At 40.6% G+C, this 21259-nt stretch overlaps 2 protein-coding genes across 4 annotated transcripts; one reads left to right on the top strand and one right to left on the bottom strand.

The window, feature by feature from the left end:
• LOC122779797 (von Willebrand factor A domain-containing protein 7-like) lies at nt 1–6086 on the top strand. 3 transcript variants are annotated; one of them, XM_044042421.1, is made up of 16 exons: nt 1–62; nt 281–452; nt 546–818; nt 914–1007; nt 1139–1273; nt 1541–1727; nt 2040–2215; nt 2311–2423; nt 2518–2634; nt 2807–3010; nt 3106–3238; nt 3370–3519; nt 3697–3789; nt 4196–4449; nt 4546–4839; nt 5319–6086. In XM_044042421.1, exons 2-16 carry the CDS (start codon nt 282–284, stop codon nt 5724–5726), a joined length of 2802 nt encoding a protein of 933 aa, XP_043898356.1. In that variant the 5' UTR covers nt 1–62; nt 281; the 3' UTR covers nt 5727–6086. The 3 variants fall into 3 exon arrangements, with proteins under 3 accessions (XP_043898356.1, XP_043898357.1, XP_043898355.1); XM_044042422.1 differs by having other exon boundaries at nt 5–56; XM_044042420.1 differs by lacking the exon at nt 1–62 and having other exon boundaries at nt 162–452.
• A 633-nt stretch (nt 6087–6719) lies between these two features.
• coro6 (coronin 6) lies at nt 6720–20719 on the bottom strand. Its single transcript, XM_044042465.1, has 11 exons — nt 20506–20719; nt 17462–17661; nt 14060–14182; nt 10894–11023; nt 10625–10803; nt 9731–9850; nt 9518–9622; nt 9283–9428; nt 8944–9001; nt 8382–8609; nt 6720–7553 (listed from the first exon to the last, which is right to left on the bottom strand). Exons 2-11 carry the CDS (start codon nt 17657–17659, stop codon nt 7431–7433), a joined length of 1410 nt encoding a protein of 469 aa, XP_043898400.1. The 5' UTR covers nt 17660–17661; nt 20506–20719; the 3' UTR covers nt 6720–7430.
• Between the last annotated feature and the right edge of the window lie 540 nt (nt 20720–21259).

The raw sequence follows: 21259 nt of genomic DNA, 5'->3' as shown, positions 1-21259 counted from the left end.
GGTGTTGACACAGTTGCTACAAGTGCACGGGTAACGGGACAACATCGAGACCTAAGGTGCAGGTAAAAAATTAATGTTCTGATCTTGAGTTATACGAAGAAAACAAGCCTGGCTTTAATTTGATCGGCTCAAACCTAAATCATACTTTATTTTGCTGAAATGTTTTGAGGCATCTTAGATTGAGACTATAATCAAAAAAGAAATGAAAGCGTTGATGACTGTGAGCTATGGAAGGAAAGCTACTAACCTCTATAAAATGTGTATCCATCTTCGGGAACAGTATGTTAGCTGTGTTGTGCCTCTTGCTCCTGCAAACTCAAGTCCATGGATTTGGGATTTTACCAGGAAAGTCCCTGAGTCACCTGGAAATTACAGAACGTGCAATTTTAAATACCACAGTACACGTTTGCCACGCTTTGGCCAGAGCCGAGGGAACAGACTTCACTTTTCCTGTAAGAAATGATTTCACACCAGAAAGACAAGAAATAAGCACATCTATTTAAACAATGTTAGTAATGTTTAACTCTGTGTGTGTGTGTGTGTAGCCACAGCCTTTCACAGCAAAATCTGTTGCCGTTGCATGCAATGCACCTAAGTCATCCAAAACCTTCCGTCAAGCCATCATAGCCGTCATATTCCACAATGTTAGGGTGGACATTCGTCATGCCCTCAATGGAAGCTTCCACTTTGACGAGGAAATGTTTGTACAAGGAAAACAAATCATCATGCAGGGGATACAAGCTATAAAAGCAAGCAACAAGCAAGAGAACTTTGAAGCGGCAAGGGAGAAACTAGGAGAGACTTTGCATCCTTTACAGGTATTAATAATTCCTTTTTTTATAGGAAAAAAAAAGCTTCCATCACAGCATTTCAGCTGATTTTGAGTCACTACTTTTTTTTTTTCAACTCACAGGATTTCTACAGTCACAGCAACTGGGTGGAACTGGGGAAAAACGGCCCTAATGCCAATCTGATTAGATCAGATGTCAGCATTGGTATCATTGCAGGTACAAAGCTGGTAAATAACATGGAATGCTGTGAACTCTGTCTGTGTTTTGTTGTTCAAACAACACCTGTGAGACTGGGTGTGGCTGGCATGAGCTCACGCGTGTTTTTCTATCACGAAACATCTCTGCAGATGAAAGTAGGGCGACGTGTCGCAACTGTGATGGAGACGACTGCACGAACAACATTTTGGAGGACATCATAAGTGAGGGGATACTGACCTCGGGGTACTTTGGTATTGTACCTTTGGTCTCAACCAAACCGAAAGGTAAAATAATGTTAAAGTGTCACAACAATGTGTGTGCGCATGCATACTTGCACATGCCGGTGCATTCAAATATGTTTATGTAGGCTACATATAGTGTAGATATGTGTGTATAAAGTAAGCGTGTGTACCTGTGTAAATACTTAAAAGTACAGTATAATGTATATTTAATTATCTAATAGATTAAATCAATAGAACAATCCTATGGCAAGCCGGATATTATTTCAATAACCGGATACGTGTCGTTCGCTCATGGCTTTCGCTGAACAGGAAAATGCAGCCACGGAGGAGCAGTGGATCAAACGAGTACCATTGAGCCTAAAGGCGGAATCAACAAAGACACGTTTGATGCCAGTCATGGACATCTCCACACGAAAGCAGCAAACATCGCCCAAGCTGCAACCAGTCAGCTACTGGAGGAAATCCAAGGGGCTGCCGGTGACAGACCCTTCCTTGAGTAAGAAACCCTCAGTTTTATCACTGTTGAGTTTCAGGAAGTTTGCTTTCTTTGTAACAGTCACAAAGGGAGGTGGCGGTGGGTTTGGTAGAAAGGTAGAGCTGGGTGATCTGAGGAAAATCTGACCAAGGGGGAGGAGACAGATGATGAACAGGATGGTGGCCGTGTACAGAGCCTTGGGGAACACTCGAGCAGAGGCGAGATGGTTGGGATGTGAACGTTTCAACAGTGCGAAAACATTATTTAATTAACTCATACACAAAAGAGTTTTGTTTAATCTCTCCGTTCTATCCATCTCTCTTCGTCCCTCAGGATGATGGGAATCTCCAAAGGATCCAGTAAAGCCCTCTGTTTTGTGATCGACACCACAAAGAGTATGAGTGATGACATCGAAGCAGTGAGGGGAGTAACGTCCACGATTATAAACAGTGAAGTGGGAACAGACAATGAGCCGTCCATGTACATTCTAGTTCCATTCAACGACCCAGGTAGGATCTTTGCGCTGGTTAGATTATCGCTTTTCTTGTCTAAACATTTTCCATTTTTGCAGATAAAGAATAAACTGTTTTTCTTTGTCTGACAGGATTCGGGCCTCTGATAAAGACAACAGACCCCCAAGTCTTCAAGAGAATTATTAACTCCCTCTCAGTGACAGGTGGAGGAGATGAGGCGGAAATGAGTCTCTCTGGGCTACAGGTACTGTCATGTCTTTGACACGATTTAACTTCTTTAATACATTCACTGCGTGACGTGTACACAGTTCTAACTTTGACAAAAATCTGTCATACAGCTGGCTTTAAGTAATACTCCTGCCAATTCTGAGATCTTCCTCTTCACTGATGCACCTCCTAAAGACAAAAACCTGAAAAGCGCAGTGATTGCACTCATAGAACGAACTCAGAGTGTGGTGAGTGTCCACTATCACCCACCTATGTCGGTCGAGACCTGACTTAAAAAAGCTGAACGACACAATGAAAAAAGCTGCAACGACACAATGGAACACAATGAAATGATATGGGTGGATATTTAGGTCAAACTTTTTTTTTTGGTTCATCCTTATCGCCATTCACGTTCTCCAGGTAAACTTCATGATAACGGACTCAAACACGACCAACCGCCGCAGACGGAGTTCTGGCAGCAAGCAGCACAGAGTATTAGGGGCAGCAGATGCTCAGGTGTACAGAGACCTGGCTCAGGCTTCGGGAGGTCTCGCTATCGAAGTCACAAAGAGTGAGCTTCCTGAAGCCACCAGCATCATAATAGAATCTTCCAGCGCCTCTCTGGTAATAAACAGCGAAAGGACCTCACTGTTTATTTAGCCTTTGTCCATTCAAACATCTCAGCTGTGTGTGATGTGTTTGACTATGTGATTTTCTAGGTGACTCTGCTTCAAGCAGCCAGGGATCCGGGAAAAACAGATCAATTCCCCTTTTTAGTCGATGACACTGTTTCAAACGTGAGAGTCTACATCACCGGGCAATCTGTCACTTTCACTCTCGTAAGCCCCACAGGTAACGCAGCTCCCCGAAATTAAATATTTGCTCTTCATGACTTCATGACAGTGTCACTTTTACAACACCTGCAGTGCTTTTTTTGGATCAAAATCTGTGTACACACAACTGTATTTCCCTTTTGTTTGAAGGTGCATCGCAGCAAAGCACCGACACATCGGGATCATTGATCACCCAGACCAAGTCGGTGGGAAACTTCCAGACTCTGTATCTCATAAAAGTCGTTGGACTGTGGGAAATAAGGATGGCATCTACGAACGCTTACACTCTGAAGGTCACGGGTGAGAGCTCCAGAAGTGATCGCAAAATCAATACTTTTGTAAATCCATTTCCATCAGTGTTGTTGTTGTTGTGTTCTTGGTGGAATTTACAGTAGTTGACATTACTTCCTTCTTCTTCTTCTCTTTTCTTTCATCTTTCTTTATTTCTCTTTTCCTCTTTTCTCTTTTCATCCACAGGTCAGAGTGATATTGACTTCCTGTTTGACTTTGTGGAGGTGTCCCAGGGCCCGTTCACAGGATTCGATGCTCTCGACACTCGTCCCAGCGCCGGTAAAAAAAGAAATAGAACGTTACTGTGTGATTTTAATGATGTGCCAACATCATCGTCAGTTAGCTAAAACTGTTTGTAGGAAAAGGAAAAGGTGACGCCCAGGAAGTAGGATGAAAGTAGCAGTTACAGCCACCACACGGTGATACTGTTGGTTCCCAAAATAAATGTTTCTCACTTGAAATATAACATCAGTAAAGATCTTCCTGAAAAGCACAGGGTCTCACTTACTAGTTTTGGGTCTTGTTCAACAGAACACGATGTCACTTTTGTAAATGAGGTTTCCATTTCAAGACAAATAGAAGATAAAGCACAGCACATACGAGTGTGATCGCTGGTATCAGCCTGGACTACATCCATTTTTATACAGTCTACGGACAGATGTGACGATGTGGTTCGTCTTCACAGGTGTGAAGAGCAGCTTGTTGGTGTCTTTAACGGGAACCGACACGGGGGAAGTGACAGAAGTCAAACTGGTCGACTCGACAGGGTCAGAGGAGATCACAGGAGTCTTGGAGCCACAGGGGAGCGGGAATTTCTTAGTCACGGTTGAACGTATTCCACTAGTGGAGTTTGTGGTGTGGGTGAAAGGACGTGCAGATTCAACAATCTTCCAAAGGCAGTCACCGACCAACTTCAGAGTCTCCAATGTGACCATCACTGTAAGTCATATCAAACTTTCAAAACAACAAAACAAGTGTCGAAGGGCACTTCTGCGCTACAAATAGACACTCTTCTGTTTTTTCCTCTGTGTGCAGGCCGACTCAAGTAACATCTTAGTACCAGGAACACCGTTCTCTGTGCCCTTCTCTGTGAGGACCAGCGGAGCGGAAGGCAATTTCACAATCCGTGTCACCAACAACCAACAATTTGACTCAGCATTTCCGAGCACTTTGTTCCTGGAGAGTGGAAACAGCAGTGACGGCACAGTGAACCTCACGGCTCCTCTTAACACCCCGTCTGGCACGGATGTCACTCTGACCATCGAGGCCGAGGCTCCGGCGGCTGCAGACACCAACTATGTCATGCTGCGGTTTTCTGTTCTTAACACGGTAATAGCATGCCCACCCAAGAAAGGATTCATTTGTAACACCTCCTCGAGAAGGAGCAATGTATTGTCAATAATTACAAGAACAGAGCAAGTACTTTCATAGATGTTAATATAACAAGAGCCACATTTGATAATGATGGCAACTAATTTGTTTATTTATGAACTATTTTGACGGGTGTATCCTTAGAAATAAATTAGAGACAATTTAATGTGGCAGGCTAATTTTTGCAACTGGAATAATTGTTATTATTTAATTAGTGGTTAGATTATAACCTATTCATTTAAGTTTACATTGTAAACGACAGTACATAAAAACAGACATCGGACTTGGTTGCAAAAGAAAATAATTTTTATTTAAAATGTGAAAGTTCAGCAGTTGTGCGTCTCATTTGTTATTATTATGAAAATTATGGACTAATAACTGATCTAGATTATGAAAGCCCTTCATCATTGGAAACAGACTGACTTCTCCCTTCATAGGTGACTGATTTCACTCCACCACGATGTGAGCAGCTCAGTCTGGACTCCAGGTGCTCTGACGAGTGCAGCCTCTCTCAGTGGACGCTCTTCGCTCGAGTGATTGATGGGGACGACGGGGTGGGCGTCGACCGCGTCAGCCTCAAACAAGGTAACGGGACCATGAACGCCACTCTGAATGCCGGCAATGAGAACATAACCATGGTGTCCTACAGCGCTTCGTGCTGTTCACCCGATATGGAGCTGCAGGTCGTGGACCTGGTGGGAAACGTGGGCACGTGTATCTTCACGATCCGGGAAGGTTCGTCCTCTCCGATCTCTCCGTCCACAAGAGTCACTCAGTCACTTTTTCTAAGTCTGAGCACGGTGATACTTGGACTCTATATCACAACAGAAGGGGGCATTCAGTGACCCCTGTCTTACTTCCAATACAGTACATCATTACAATCACTAAAGGGTCTCTCAAGGAAAAAAATAACAAAAAAATAGAGTTTGATGGTGTTAGAAAAGCAGCATGGCATCATGGGAATTGTTGTGCTATTGCCAAAACTTTGGAGGCACAACGTGCAGCTAATGGTGATGAGTAGTTGTGATCCATTAGTGACAAATTAACACAATTAAATGAGAAAAAAAACACTAGATAAGTAGTAGTGCTGAGTATGTCCTCCCCCTTGTAGACTAGTATTAGAACAATTATAGGCCAATATTTGCCATTTGGACAATTATTATTTATTATTAATGATTATGCATTTTTTTTGATGACCTGTTTCATTAGTTTTTATGTTATTTTGTTATTGAACACAGTAGAAAAAGAAAATCTGCTAAATATATGGGCCAAAAACAAACAAAAACATAAATGACTGGCAATCGGCTGCTCATGTGTCTTTAAAACTGTCCATTACTTTGACAAAAAAAATAAAGATTTCTGTGGGAATTTTTTTTTAAATCTTATATTTTATGTCATATTTGAATTCAGTTTGGATATAGGGCATGCACAGCTCATTAATGCATGCATGCATACACTATGATACTATAAAAGGTATAATCTCCTTGGAGAAATTAGGCATTATATATCTTTTCTGAAGCAAATGTAAATCCTAAAATTAAAGAAACTATAAAAAGATAAAAGAGAGAATATTGGTTGTATATATAAAGCAGTGTTTTTAAGTCCTGATGGCCACTTTAAGCACTCTATAGTGTTTCCATTCACCCATTTTACACACACACACACACACACACACACACACACACATTCAACAGCCACTTTGACTACAAGACCTGGGAATCGAACCACTGCCCTTATTTATGAAACTAACAGCTCTAAACTCTGCCCCAGGCCTCTGCTCAGCTCACACACACACTGGAATAACAGATGGAAATGACATTTTCTATCCTTAAAAAAAACACAAAAAACACTTTTCTTTATTGTCGTTATGATGTGTCTAATGTGGAATCCTTTACAGAAAAGAAGAAGAAAAAAAGGATTGCGTTTCACATTTTTGCTACAAGTTCAACACAATTTCTCTGGTTGGTTTTCTTTTATCGCTATTTACATTTTGTAAAAATGTCCAAAAAAGGGGGCTTATTTAAATCATGTAAAATGTTCTGTATGTGTTCAGAGGTGAGTTTGAAAAATGCAAATCATTAAACACTGAAGAAATTCCAAAAGAATTTTTGTTTTGATGCTTCATCGACTTCTTACTTCAAACCTTTATCACAACCTGCATGTTTCCCTCTTGTACTTAAATGTTTCCCTCCCACTCCTCTTGCTCTTTTCAAATATGCTGAAATTGTGTAAATATAATCAAATGGGTTTTTTTTTATTGCCAAGGCATTAAAGGTACATTATGTTGCAACTGGAATGTAGATTATACAGAATTGGTGATAAAAACAATTATACGACAGTAGATAATGGATTTATTTTTTGTCCAAATGTGTTGGGAAGACCATATTCTTTCACGTTGTCCACATTCCTGCTCTCACACAATGGTACCTTTAATGAAACAACACTGTAAGAGAGTGTTTAAGGGAGCGTTTCCCCTGTCACTGCAAGGGAAGTGTGTTTTTAAAGAAAATTCAGAACAGTTCTTCAAAAGTTGCCTTTGGAGGTGCACGTCAGGCAGTGCCATTTGTGTACTGAGAAAGCTTATTCTCCAAGTCACAGATTCTCTTCTCCTGAGACAAAACTGTGGCCTTCAGATTCTGAATCTCCTCCAATAACCTCTCAAGCAACTCAGGCTGGACAGGAGGGAAAGGGAAGAGGAGAGGAGAGAGAAAGGTGGAGGAGGAAAAAAAGACAGTGACAGGGAAGAGGAAATGAAAAAGATACAGAAAAAGAGACAAAAAAAAGTAGGTCAAGGACTGTGAGCAACTGGAGAAAATAAACCAAAACAAAGAATGGAGGTTTGAAAAAAAAAAAAAGTACAAATAGAAAAGATAATCAGTAAAGGTTCAGCAGGGAGACAGATGATGGTAGGAGTAATTGAGATGATCGTTGTCGTACTGTTTTGGATTCAGATTAAGAACAGAAGATGGTAACCATCTTGTTTCTCTGATGATTTAAAATGGTGATCAAATGTGTTTCAACTTTGCAATATAATAATTATTATTTTCATGTAAAGGTATGACACTGGTGTAGCACATTGTAAATAAGGTGGTTTTACTGTATTAATCACCACACTGTTATTATTTTAATGACCAAGTTGGAAACTGGAATGCACAGCGGTATAGTGGCTGACATTGTCGCCTCACAGCAAGAAGGTCGTGTGTGGATTTTACACCGGATTCCTCCCGCAGTCCAAAAACATGCAGAGGTTAATTGGACACTCTAAATGATTATCAACCCTGATTGACTCCATCTGCCCCAGGATAAAGCGGCAGACAAAGAATGAATGAAGCTGGAAACAGCATCAGAAATACAAATGGAAATATTACCTCCCTAGTACTACATTTTTACTGTACTGTTTTCATGTAAAGTTTTACCCAGACGCAATAATATGCTCTACACTGCCTCTCATGTTCACATACTGAGCTTCATGTAAAAGCAGAACAGCTAAAAGAACTTACTGGCAGACTGTTGGTCTCCAGCGTGGACATGCTGCGCCGGGTGGTGGGTCTGGAGTCCAGCACATTCTTCTTTGCCACTTTGAGCTCTCGACTCTTGGGTGGCATGTAGGCCTCCCTCATAGACATCAGAATTGGATCCTCGTCGCGGCCGTCCAGCCACTCCTCAGCCTCTATGGCGGGCTCAGGCCCCGCGGTGTCTGGGTACAGGTCGTCCTGGAAGAGGTCCGACTGTGCAAGAGAGAAGTGAAAGAGTGAAAAAAGACTCTTTCTAACATGTAATGTATTGTGATTGTTTTTGAATAGTAATTCATTATAAATGATGAATAAATAATTGATTTGTTTTGTTTGCCTGTCTCTCTTTTATGTCAGCAGATAAAGAAGGAGGAATCATTTTAATCTCCAAAAAGTCAGGATGATGAAACGTTCACTGACGGTACTATAATGTTGTTGTCAGTCAAGGTGATATTTTATATTTTATTATTAAAGATTCATTATAGATTAAATAAACACTACTCTTAGCTGGCTTGTGTAAACGTCTCATCATCGTGTCAGTGGGACTTACCTTTCTGGGCACTGTCATTGTGATGGGCTCGCACTTCTTGTCTAGGAGCTTGTATAACCTAAGAGATCAAGTAAAGACAGAGCAGAGAGGAAAAGGACAAGGATGTCAGTTTATACATACATTGTGTGTGTGTGTAAGTGACAATGACTGTGTGAATAATTCATTCATCAGATACATACACTTGTGGTGTAAATGTAAAACTGAAACTAAAGTGTCTCCGAAAGATCTCAGAATACTGACACAGCCTGTACATCCCATCAAATAAATATAATCTAAATTCATGAAACAACACTCCACAGCTGCTTTGTTCGCTTACTTGTTGCATAGTCAGTATCTCACCTGGCAATCTCACATTTGGTGACATCCACACCTCTCTTGGGCATGAAGCCCATCCCTCTCTGAGGCTCCTTACTGCTGAACGTGCTCAGGTAGTGGACGTACGGCGGCTCCTCTGTGATCTCAAAGTAACGGATACTGCTGTCCCCCTGCACGCGGCCAGCATAAAAAAACGAGTCAGAAACACATATTTGCATCTGCACACGTCTCTGTGTGTTTACACTTCAATTCCCAGCACCTTTCCACAGAGGTAGACCATGTTTGCATCTGCGTCGTAATATGGTAACAACACGCCATTACTCGTGTCCAGCTCCAACAGTGCAATCGGGTCCTCAAAGTTTGTCTGTGTGAACAAATAAACCAACATTTTGTTGAGTTTGTGGCATAGACTGAAGTATTTATGTCCCTGGTGTCAGGACGTGACAGTGTATGAGAATAGACTGCTTGTTACCGGGTCCCACAGTCCGAGCTCTCTCTGACTCATTCTGGTGAATCCTGTGGTGAAGATGTTCCCGTCTCTCGTGAAGATGGCTCTCATTGGCCGGATCCCCTCATGTGGTGCCAGACGTTCCTGTTGATTAACACAGAATAAAGATAAAAGATAAAAGATAAAAGCTGAAGTTACGGAAGATAGTTTTGTTGTTTTCTTTTACAAATTTTTGTTTTTGTCCATATCAAGTGTTTAGTCTAATTTGAAGTCTGAGGCTTATGGCCTGTACATACTCCAGAAGAACAGAGGAATTTTCTTTTTCTTGAGGTGGCAACAACAAAAAAATCAATATCAATGTTTCTGCCAATCAATGACCTATCTCAGGGTCCAATAATGATTATAATTAAATTATCCTTGAAATGTATTTTATGTAAATTATAGTAGTTTTTTGTTTTATTAGATTAAAAAAAAACAGTAGAGTTGTGTAAACATACTGGCCTTTAAAGGGTTAACATTTCAAAAATATTATTAATATTTGATAAGTATACTTCAAACTGAAGTAGTTTTAAAAGACTGAACAAAAACAGCAGTCTTTGGGAAGGTGACATTTTCTGCCGCTAGGAACAAATTAGTTAGGGTTAAATAATGCATGACACAAACAACCATCAGGGGGAGAACAGGACCTATCAATTAAAACAGCTTCAAATTTCTACCACAACTATTTGTAATTTAGATTTTCTGTTATATGTTCGTAAAATGATTCCATGAGTCGGGGGAAAGTAAGAAAAGGCCTTTTTCCTGGAGACTGTCTCAGGAGAGTGCTTGTATATGAGAGGATATAAGACTTAAGGGGTTTTTATAAAACACAGGTCTGTCTCCTTCTGGTATTATATATTATTTCTTTCCTTCACTCACCGCAACGACCTCCCTCTTGCGGGGGTCACAGATACGGAGCCGTCGGTCCTTACAGGTGGTGCAGAACAAGCTGCCGTTTCGATTCCAGCTGATGCTGTAGATGAGGTCTGGGTGATCGTCCATGGAGATGAGAGGCTCACCTGTTCCCACATTCCAGATGATTACCAGGTTATCACTGCCTAAGAGCGGGGGAAAGACAAAAATGTTAAGGACTTGAAGAAAACCCTTCCATACAGCAGGAGTATGTTACATGTGTCAATGTGTTGTACCCGCAGTGAGGAGTATGTTACGTGCGGTGGGGTGCCAGGTGACGATGCCAACACGTTTGGAGTGTCCCTCCAGGACCACAACGGGGTCGGAGAGGGGGCGGATCAGTGCGTGGTCTGGTATCTGCCAAACCTGGAGATTACAGATAAGAGAATGAATCATCAACATTTAAACTTGTGTTGGCTTCATTAAAAGCCATGGGGTTCATTTATCTGAGTCACCTCAGACACGATCCAAACTATTTAAGTAACACACTAAGAATTCAAGTATTCAAAAAGTGGTTGCAACTTTACTCTGACCTCAGTCAAACCTTTCGTCAAACCTGTTTATTTCAAGTGTCCCGACCAGACAAACACATTTCTAAAATCACAAGTTTAAACAATTTTATTCATCAAATCATAAAGGCTGTAATTCATCATGTATAGCACATTGACCTGGGTTTTCATCTACATATTTAAATGTTAAAGATTGTTAACAGGGAACAACATATTCATGAATCGTATTCTCATAATGATCAGATATTGTATTATTACTTCTCATCCTTGCATTAGAACACAGAGTTTTAAGTATCACGTAACTCAAGTTTTCAAAGCTCTCTCATGTTTTAAATCTGTTTCATTGTGAATCATGAAAGATAAAACACTTGATCCTCATTTGTTATCACACACATCAATAATCACAGGGAATAGAACTTTGTTTAGCTTAAGATCCACATTAATCCACTCGTAGCGAAGTTGACGATCGATTACACTTTATGTGTATTAATGTGTGACTCCAGCAGATTCTCTACAGTCCATAACCCCAACTCATAAATGCTCATTAAAAGACCAAAAGTGGTAATGATTGTGTGTGAAATCCTTATGTAAGAGTCATAAGACACGAACAGAGATCAACAGCCGTTTTCAGTTGTATGACAAAGCAGGTGATCAGATCACTTCTCTCTCTGTCATCAGATGACACAATGGTCCATCTCTGTGAACTGTAGAACATGACATCACAGTTATGGCCTGTGTGTGTGTGTGTGTGTGTGTGTGTGACAGCTGCAACTCTCTGTTCATCCGTCCATCTGTCTGTGTGGTGGACATAAACAAGGCATTCACTCACTCACCAACACACACACACACAAACACATCTAACCGTAACTAGTACCCTGACCTCAATCTAACCACACTTCACATCTTAATCTGAACTTTAACCTGAGACTCAGACAAGAGGCTCTGCCTTATTTGGACCAGGCTTTTGTCCTCATGAGGACAACATGAGGGTTTATAATAACAGATCAAATTCTGGAGAGGTAACAAAAAAAACATGCAAACACACACTCACTCTCACACTCTCTCACACACACACACACACACACACACACACACACACACACACACACACACAGAGAACACACGTCAGCAGCTGCTGCCATGGAGAAGCAGGAATTCAATCGTTCACTCGCACAAAAGATTCCTGTAATGTGGGCGAGAACAAATGTGATCGACTGTGCTGATACGAGTCACTATCATGGGTTTTATCTTATTTCTCAAATAAGTACATTTATTGGGGTTGTGGAAAGGTACCCTGACAGTAGGTCTGTTTTCGACAAGGATGGATCAGCAGAGGTTGTAATGCAGAGGTGTTTTATTTGCCATATGTCTGACTCCAAAGTTGACCCCGTGTGGGTATTTACAGTGAAAGAAAAAGTAAATATGTACAAAAATATTCCCCTTCCAACAGATGGGTCAAAATAAAATAAGGAAAAAATAAATGAGAATAATTTCCATTACAGTTATACTGGAGATAGCTGCAAATCGTTAAAATGTGTTTTAAAACAACAGTTTCCAGTGACACTAAAAAAAGACACGCTCATGAAGTGAAATAAATAACGAGCACAGATAAAATTAAAATGTGTCTGCCTGAATGAGGATGAACAGTCTTCAAGGTTTCCTGCAATCATCATCATGTGCTCTCCTGTCGTCTTAGCGACTTACAGCGACCCCTGCTGACTGAAGTTGGTCATGAGCTTCAGGGGCACACAGATCTCTGCAGTGTATGATTGAATTATTTATTACACCCAGGTTTCTAAGTGCTACGACCTGCCCTCAATCCACGACTAAAACTGACAGCTATGTTTTACTTCACACACAGTCACACACTTACACTAAAATGTGCAGATGCATCTTTTAAAATGTACTTTTATGCTGTTTCTCTTTATCATATATAAATGTGTTGAAACTCACTGTCACAGATGAGATGGCGAACATTGACCTAACAGTTGAACACACTCATTAATGACCTTATGAGGTACACATGTTCAACATTAACAAGCATTAATGCAAATATCGTATAACCAGTCATATGACTGCAGCTCAATGCATTCAGGCACGTAGACAGAGCATCAGAATGAGCACGACATTTGATTCTAGTGACTTTGAATGAGGGGTCGAAAAATATCCCAGGAGGAGCGGGTTTTCTGGATGAAACTGCCTTATTGATGCCAGAAGACTGTTTTGACTCATTACAACCAACATATGCAGATGAGAAGTAGGAGACCACACAAGGTGCCTGTCAATTAAATACTTGGAAATTAAAAAATCTCAATCTAGAGCAGTAATAATAGTAACAATAATAACTTTGATTTCGAATCCCTTCGAAAACTTTTACATTTTTTCACGTAGAAAATCAAGATCAGTGAAGTTACCATATACGGTTCCATGTCTGTCTCGGGGAAAACATCTTCTAAAAGATAAAGCGTATATAAAAAAAAAACACATATAAACTTAATATTTATTCTTAGTGTTAGGGAACCCTGAGCGGATATTCCAACCTCACTGGGTCGCATCCATTTTGGATATCCACAGAAGTTTTCATTTATAGTCAAGTGTTAAAGTAGCCGGTGAATGTACATTGTGGTTATATAAAGTGAGTGTTTGCCCACTCACACTGACCAACCTGTGACAGACGAGGAAGTAGGTGGGTGGCCAGACAGACTGACAGACAGACAGACAGGTAGATGTTGTGATACTGTCACTGATCACTCTTGTGTTGTTGTTCAATAAACTGTGACTAAGTCTGAGTCACACAACAACAACAAACTCCTCCACACGCATGCATGAGCACCTTCTCCCTCCTACACACACACACACACACACACACACACACATTTGTGTCCGTCATTACCATGGCAGTGCAATCCTCCGAACAGCTGGCCAGAATGTTGTCATCGTGTGGGCACCAGTCGATGTCGAGGACGGGCCCTGAGTGACCCACGACCAGCGGGTAGTTCTTATCCACACGACCTGTCTGCAACACACACACACACACACACACACAGCAGGGTGAGTTAGGGAGTGTGTGTATACATAATGACACACTTTTATTGTAACAATTGAAACATGGAGTTTTTTCATTCACATTATATTCATCCTACATTCACCGGATGTGAAACACCATTTAGTCAGTGTTCTGAGAAGTAATTCAATTGTTCAGAGAAAAAAAACCAACTTCGAGATGCTGTTAAAACAACCAGGGATTCACTATATCATTTATCACAGGTGAATAAATGACGAAGACAGGTGAATGGTTTTAACTGAAACTGTAGTAAAAGTGCAAATATGTTGAAAATATTTTCACAAATCTTCAGTGCTTTTCTTCACTTACGTAAGTAAGGCCAAATATATAATTTTCTTTAAAAACCGGCCCCTTTAACATAACATTAAAACTCCATTATTATTATTATTATTATTATTATTATTGTTGTTATTAATAATAATAACTTAATCCAGATTATTCCATCTTTGCCTGTTCTTACAGGCATATCAACGTGTGTGCTAACTCTCCCCACACACACACACACACGAGAAACACACCCGAAGTGAGGTGTATTTATAGCGGAGCGAGGAGGCGTTGAAAGGGGAGTTTTTCTTGTGGCGCGTTGGGGACCCAGAGGGGGGAAGATGGACAGTGATGAGTGTGTCGGCGAGTATTAATAGCAACTTATTTTCACCATGACTCCAGTTTATAATCATGTCCACTTCCCAGTGTCTCTACAAACCCGTAAATTACTCTGTGTTCTTGTTATTTTGTCACTGATTACACACAATGGAAACACCTATTTAATTTGAAATAATGGAAACATTGCTCATTACTCTCTCTGTAGTCCAGTGTAACAGGATTTGAATGTATGAGTAAAATGGTTGAAAACATTAAACCATTTTTATATTGTTAGTATTTTCTTCTTTTTCACAAACCACAAAATGATTTCCCTTTTTTCCAAATAGGTAACGCTAGCTTTGTGACCGTGATTGACAGGTGGTGTTCTGTGGTCAAAATGAAAGCTGCTGAGTGGAGGTGTCTGACAGAGCAGCTCAGCTGAAGAGCTGCAGCCTCGGCTGATTACAGCGGCGTCATCAGCTATTTGGAAAAGTTCCTCCTTGAGCTCTGATCTGTAGCTCACTGGACACTGGCTACAAACAAATACAATGTTGACCGCGAACCCCTCCACTGCAGTGTTTTAGATTTATCTTCAGCAGATAAATTGAGATTTTACAATATGAACCCAATTCCCAGAACGGTTGACACACTTTCTGAAACTGCAACAACAACTCAAATCTTTAATTGGCTGTTTTTTAAGTACATTTTCTTTTTTGTTATAATTGACAGAAACACAGCGAAGATCGGTGTGTGGCTTTTATTTTCTTTGAAGGAAGTGACTTTGACTCCATTAAATTAGTAAAAAAAAAAAACTGTATATAACAGTGGCCTTTAAAGATAAAAGTACAAAGAAAACATTTAGAGTGCTTTTACTGGCAAACCTAATTATATTTTTACTAATATAAATAAAGACACTCGAGAAAAGTTGAGACAGTTAGTCACTTTTCTGGAAGGTTCCACAATTAGCAGGTTAACTGTTAACAGGTGAGAGTATAAAGAAGTTGGGTATGAATAAAGCATCCACCAAAGAGCGGACGGGTCACGGTTCATCACTTTGTCTTTTCAATGACATCATCTCTCAGAACAAGATTGAAAAGTAGTCTCTCAGCATCTGCACTTCATAAATGTCGTGAAAACATTCTCAGTGTGTAAAGCAGGGGTCTTAAAATGATTTCACACTTCCAAAATGACATCATAATAACAATATTCATGGGGATATTTCAAACTGCATTTCAAATTAAAAGTGCTTTGATACGAAATGAGGTCGCAAGAAACCCAACACATTCATGATGCAAAATCCGTCTTTAAAGAGACATAAATAATCATTTCATGTGATAAATATAACTTTGGTCACCGCTTATGCCAACAGCTAACAAAAACATTTTGTATTCTGTCCGTCTTCTTTTTTCTACCGCTTCATCATCATGTGCACATGAAGTAAAGCTCGCCTGTACTTCATGCTGCTCTGTGACCTGACGCAGGTCACACAGTCACGTAGATACAAAAGATACACACGTATTTTAGCACTTTCCTTTTTCACATGCTGTGAGGGAAGTTTCACTTCACCTGCCCTCGGTTGTCTCTGTTATGTCTTGCGTTCTAAGCCGTGTCCACATGAAAGAGAGGCCACGACTCTGATAAGAAAACTGAACAATCAGAAGCATAGTAGGGAAGGGAAGGGCATTTCAGTGAGTACACCCACTCTGCTGACTGCACCTATGTCTCTGTGTTGTGTTTGTAAGGAAGAGGCTGTGGTTTTAATTATAAACTTGATAAATTACCAGGCCATGTGTGATTAGCTGCTGAATGTGCATGAACTATTGAGCCCTCAAGGTGGCATTACATTTCCAAACAATTAATAAGTGTAATTAAAAGATATAAGGTTGTGTGACCCAGTGGTAAAGGTATCAATTTACTAATTTGTTCACTTTTAATAATGTCAACAAAAACACTTAGCAGGAGGGACGCCGTTCGATCCCTGCTTCAACCGTGCACATGGGTTTCCTACGAGTACTCTAGTTTCCACACACAGTCCATAGTAAATTGACCATAGGCGTGAGAGACAATGGTTGTTGGTCTCTGTTTATTTGCAGAGTTTCACTCTGTATCAGCTGGGATTGATTCACCCTCATGTGTGAAGGATAAAAAGAGTGAGAGGATTTGCTTATGTGATATTAGACTGGAAATATTTCTCACTTCATTTAGTTTAGTGTGTCTGGTGTCTATAATCATTGTGATGCACACCAAACATCAACACCATACTCCGTCTTGACTCTGTTTCATCTGCTTTTAAAGAATCAAAGTCAAGAAACCTTTATATTGACTTTTATTTCTAAAAGGGAAATGAACAATAATGCGACAAACACACATTGCTGATATTGTGCGTTGGCCGTATTGAAAAGCAGGTACTTTTCTGTTTGCCTCAAAGGCCTCACAGGTTTTATAGTGATAGTAACCTCAGGAAAATTTAGTTTTCTCTGAGTCTTCTCTCACACAAACACAGACCATGTCATCGTGGAACTGACAGATGAACATAAGCCACAATAGATTCAAAGAAATAGACTGTTTTCTTAAAAATGATTCCCTCATCGTTCCCTCTTCTTCTTCTTTCAACTTATTCTTGTACTGTTATCGTTTGACCTCACTGACCTTGAAGAGTGGCAAGACCAGGAATGCGCCGCCGCCGCTGGACTCGACGATGACGGCCAGGAACTTTGGGTTGACCGCACAGAACGAGCTGTCCCACGTCACCTTGGAAACGCGGATGTCATCGTAACCCTGCTCCGCCTTGACCGTCTGGCCAAAGACGTGGCGGAACTTGCTCTGCCGCACGATGCTGCGACTCATAGCTGTGATAAAGAAAGATAAAGAAACAAGCAACGTAAAGGTTTCGGTTTAGTTCCCAGTGAATAATTATACACTGTAAAATGATAGAACCATGATTTATGGACTTGAAAACAACAACAAATCAACATAACAGTGGAAGACGACAGAGAGAACTGATTAAAGACTATGTAATGACGTTCTTCTCAGGGTTTAATATCTCCCTCTACAGTTCACCGTCTGTTATTGTTCAGTAACAGTAAATAAATGTGTTGCAGATATCTTTTCTTTTTCTTTTCTTTTTTGTCCTGGAACTCAGTGGTGGTTTTATTTTGAAAATTGTTGATTTTTATATCAGATCAGGTACAGTCTTTTTATTCACTTGCATTCAGTCGAAACCCTTAAAATGTCAATCAAATGTTCGATACAATTCTATGACAGTAATAATAATAATATTATTATTACATAATATTATATTGCATAATATTTGAATAATATCACTCGCTTTTACTACTGTATCGACTCTGATTCCTCTGTTTTTTCTTACACTTACTCTTTGAGTGGACTTTTGAGGGCCTTGTTATGCACTAAAACTTACCAACCTTGGTGTGCACATCAGCGTCTGTATTTCTTCTAGCGCCTTTCACAATTATTAACCACTGTGGTCATTCCACTCAAACTACACCACTCCTGTTGGATTAGATTAGTTCAGTTTTTGAGTGTAAACAATTATCATTTTCAACTTTACGCTCAGTAAATAATACAAAAAATTTATTTTTTTTGTCTGTGATGTGTTTGGAGTCTGGTTTCTTGCTGTCCTCACAGCTCCCAGGCAACAACAGGCTGTAATCCTCCTCAGGACATGTTCTATAACAGTGCACGGTTATTAATAGGCGATTGTCCCACCAGACTACATTATGCTACAGTTGAGAATCAAAGACAAAGAAAGACTTTGACGATACGCCGTGCGGCCGTTGCATTCTTTCACACTCGTGTGATACAATCCGTATGAGAGTGAGGTTTAAAAATGTATCTGGCATCCACTCACAGGGTGTTTCCACAAAGCTGAACCTAAACCCTTACGTGTAAAAGTAGGCCTGCATCAAGTGTCCCTGAGGACATGTGATAAAAATGCAGTGGAGTTTAGTGGATGATCATGAACTCTCCTAAAAAAGTAAAGCAAATCAAGTGCAGGAAATGAGGCCAGCATGGGCTGTTATGCTCTTTTTCTGTGAAAAATAGGATAATATCATATCCTAAATAGAGTGGAAACTATAGATTGATATTTATATTGATAATAGTAAAATACTAAAAGTAGAGTGCACTAAAAGTAAGAGTAGAGTGCAGTGCAGGGGGAACACAAAATGCATTTTGTGTGTCATCTGACACGATTAAAGTGATATGTTTAGTATTTTAATAGGTAACGCCTAAATGGACCATGTTTATTTAAATAAAGATAACATAAATACAATAAATACACAAAGACAACTTACTTTAGTTCAGTGTTTCCCAGTGCTGCATGTTTTCGATGTTTCCCACTCCAACACACCTGATTCTAATCAGTCAGCTCGTTGTCAAGCTCTTCAAAAGCCTGATAACGAGCTGATTGATTAGAATCAGGTGTGTTGGAGCGGGATTAACGGAAACACTGCTTTAGTTTGAATGCACTTCATTCATCGAAGTTTTACAAACTTAGGTGATTTACTGAAGCTTGTAACCATTTTGTTTTTTCAGTGTAGATTATTTCATTTCTGATTTACTGTTTCTGGTCTAGATACAGATGATCTTCATGACACAAACCAAAATTCCATTAACCTTGAAAATAAAACAAAAAAAGATGATGCAGTGTAAGACTTCCTTTTTTTAAAAGATGTCAATCAACAATGTTTGAATCCTTCCAGAAACAAGTAGCAAACATGTGGGATCATTATTTAAAGGGACATTTCACCCACAAAAAAAATACACAGTTTGTTACAGATTTCCAGTGATAAATGTGTTATTTGAGTGATTGACTGTGGATCTGAGATACAAGAGGAAGTTGGGATTGAAAAAAAACAATGTAATAAAATTGACAGAAAGTCGATGTCAAAGAAAAGAACATCTTTCTGTAAATTATAACAAAAATAAAATGTATTTAAAAAGAAGAGGTCTAATTTAATCCAGCTCTGTAATAGAATGTGAATTAAAGATTTTAGTTGTTATTGCAGTTTCAGAAAGTGTGTGGCATCATTATCATTTTAAGTGAATTCCTCATTTAAGCAAGTGGGGGGAAATGGCTGAAACAGCCTTATTTAAGTATATTTGCTTCGGGGTTGGTGAGATTCACAGACACCTCGTCTGTTGCGCACGGCATGGCACGGCTCTGTAGAGTCGGGACAGAACGAAAGAATGACATTGCCACTTTCCTAATATAGACATGACATACTGCACTGTCCCACCCGAGACAGCCGCTCCTCCCACCCGCCCGCCTGCTCCTAAATAGTCCCAGAATGATTCCAGTATGGCGCGTTACCGTTAATCGTGCATTTACACAAGCAGTGCGCACAAAAGACTGGACACACAGACGCAGAGAGTGTGTGAGAGATGGAGAGAGAGAGAGGCGGAGGGAGGAGGGAAGGGTATGCTCGTTTTGTGTAACTGCCCCTTTAAGTGTCCCACAGCTGCCATGGAAAACTCACCCACTCGCTGAGGTGACAGCAAACCCACTCAGGTTTTTATGGTTTTTCCAAAAGGTGGGGACAACAAACTCTTCAGCAGTGCAGTGAAGACGCTGCTGCTGCCGACGCACCACACACACACACAGTGCAGCACCCACACATTGGAGCTGCCACGCGTTTACACCAAAAGATGAAGTCCACAGGACAGCTCACCTCAGGCCGTGGGGAGACTACCCCGCTTCCCTGGTCAACTCTGACAGGTTGTGTGCTGTAGTCCGCTGCTCCTCCTCTTAACGTCCAGCCGATGGCGATTTTATTCCTGTGAAAAAGTCCTTGAGATCCCGGCTTCTCAGAGTTGGTGCGCACTTGCCGAGGAGACGCACTGGACAACTGCGTAACGCTGCTCAGCAGAGAGAGAGAGAGAGAGAGAGAGAAGGGAGGGGAGCAGCGGGGCAGGACAGGGGGTGAGATGGTGGTGGAGGAGTGGGTGAGGTGGGAGTGGATGGGTGCCGTCTATTTTGGAACAGGCTCTGTCAGTGCAGGGAAACGTGACGCGCGCCAGTTACAGGGGGTCAACGCGTCCCAGTGCACCAGCGTCTCCATTGGTGCGCTCTGGTGGGAGAAGTGTGACTTTAAATTCGGTAAATAAACGCCCACAGGTGACCCACGATGCCTTCAACTATCCCTCCTTGCCTATTTTTTTTTTGTTTAAGCTGCAAAGCCATGACCATAGAGACTATATCCAGGGCCGACCCTATCCAGGATAGTGGCGCTGCAGCCAAATTGGTGCCACCACCCCCAAACACTCCCCATTCAACACGAATGATTATTTTTGGTGAATTCAAATTTATTTTTTAAACTTTAAAAGCTGTTCTAGATTTGGCCATTTCATCCTCCACCCTTTCCTCCTTTCTTTATTGTATAATGTGGTGCACATTACTATACACGTTGTTCTGCGTGTTAAATA

This window comes from Solea senegalensis, linkage group LG13, assembly GCF_019176455.1.
Source record: "Solea senegalensis isolate Sse05_10M linkage group LG13, IFAPA_SoseM_1, whole genome shotgun sequence".
Taxonomy (NCBI): domain Eukaryota; kingdom Metazoa; phylum Chordata; class Actinopteri; order Pleuronectiformes; family Soleidae; genus Solea; species Solea senegalensis.
The sequence above is the reverse complement of the archived record's forward strand: the minus strand, read 5'-3'. Positions and strand labels throughout refer to the sequence as shown.

Coding starts and splice junctions, on each gene's coding strand:
- coro6 (XM_044042465.1), bottom strand. CDS start 17,659: ATGAGTCGCAGCATCGTGCGGCAGAGCAAGTTCCGCCACGTCTTTGGC. Junction 14,183..17,461: donor TGGTCTTGCCACTCTTCAAG/GTCAGTGAGGTC, acceptor TGTGTGTTGCAG/ACAGGTCGTGTGGATAAGAA. Junction 7,554..8,381: donor TGGAGACCAACAGTCTGCCA/GTAAGTTCTTTT, acceptor CCTCCTGTCCAG/CCTGAGTTGCTTGAGAGGTT.
- LOC122779797 (XM_044042420.1), top strand. CDS start 228: ATGGAAGGAAAGCTACTAACCTCTATAAAATGTGTATCCATCTTCGGG. Junction 2,424..2,517: donor TGAGTCTCTCTGGGCTACAG/GTACTGTCATGT, acceptor TCTGTCATACAG/CTGGCTTTAAGTAATACTCC. Junction 3,011..3,105: donor AATCTTCCAGCGCCTCTCTG/GTAATAAACAGC, acceptor GTGATTTTCTAG/GTGACTCTGCTTCAAGCAGC.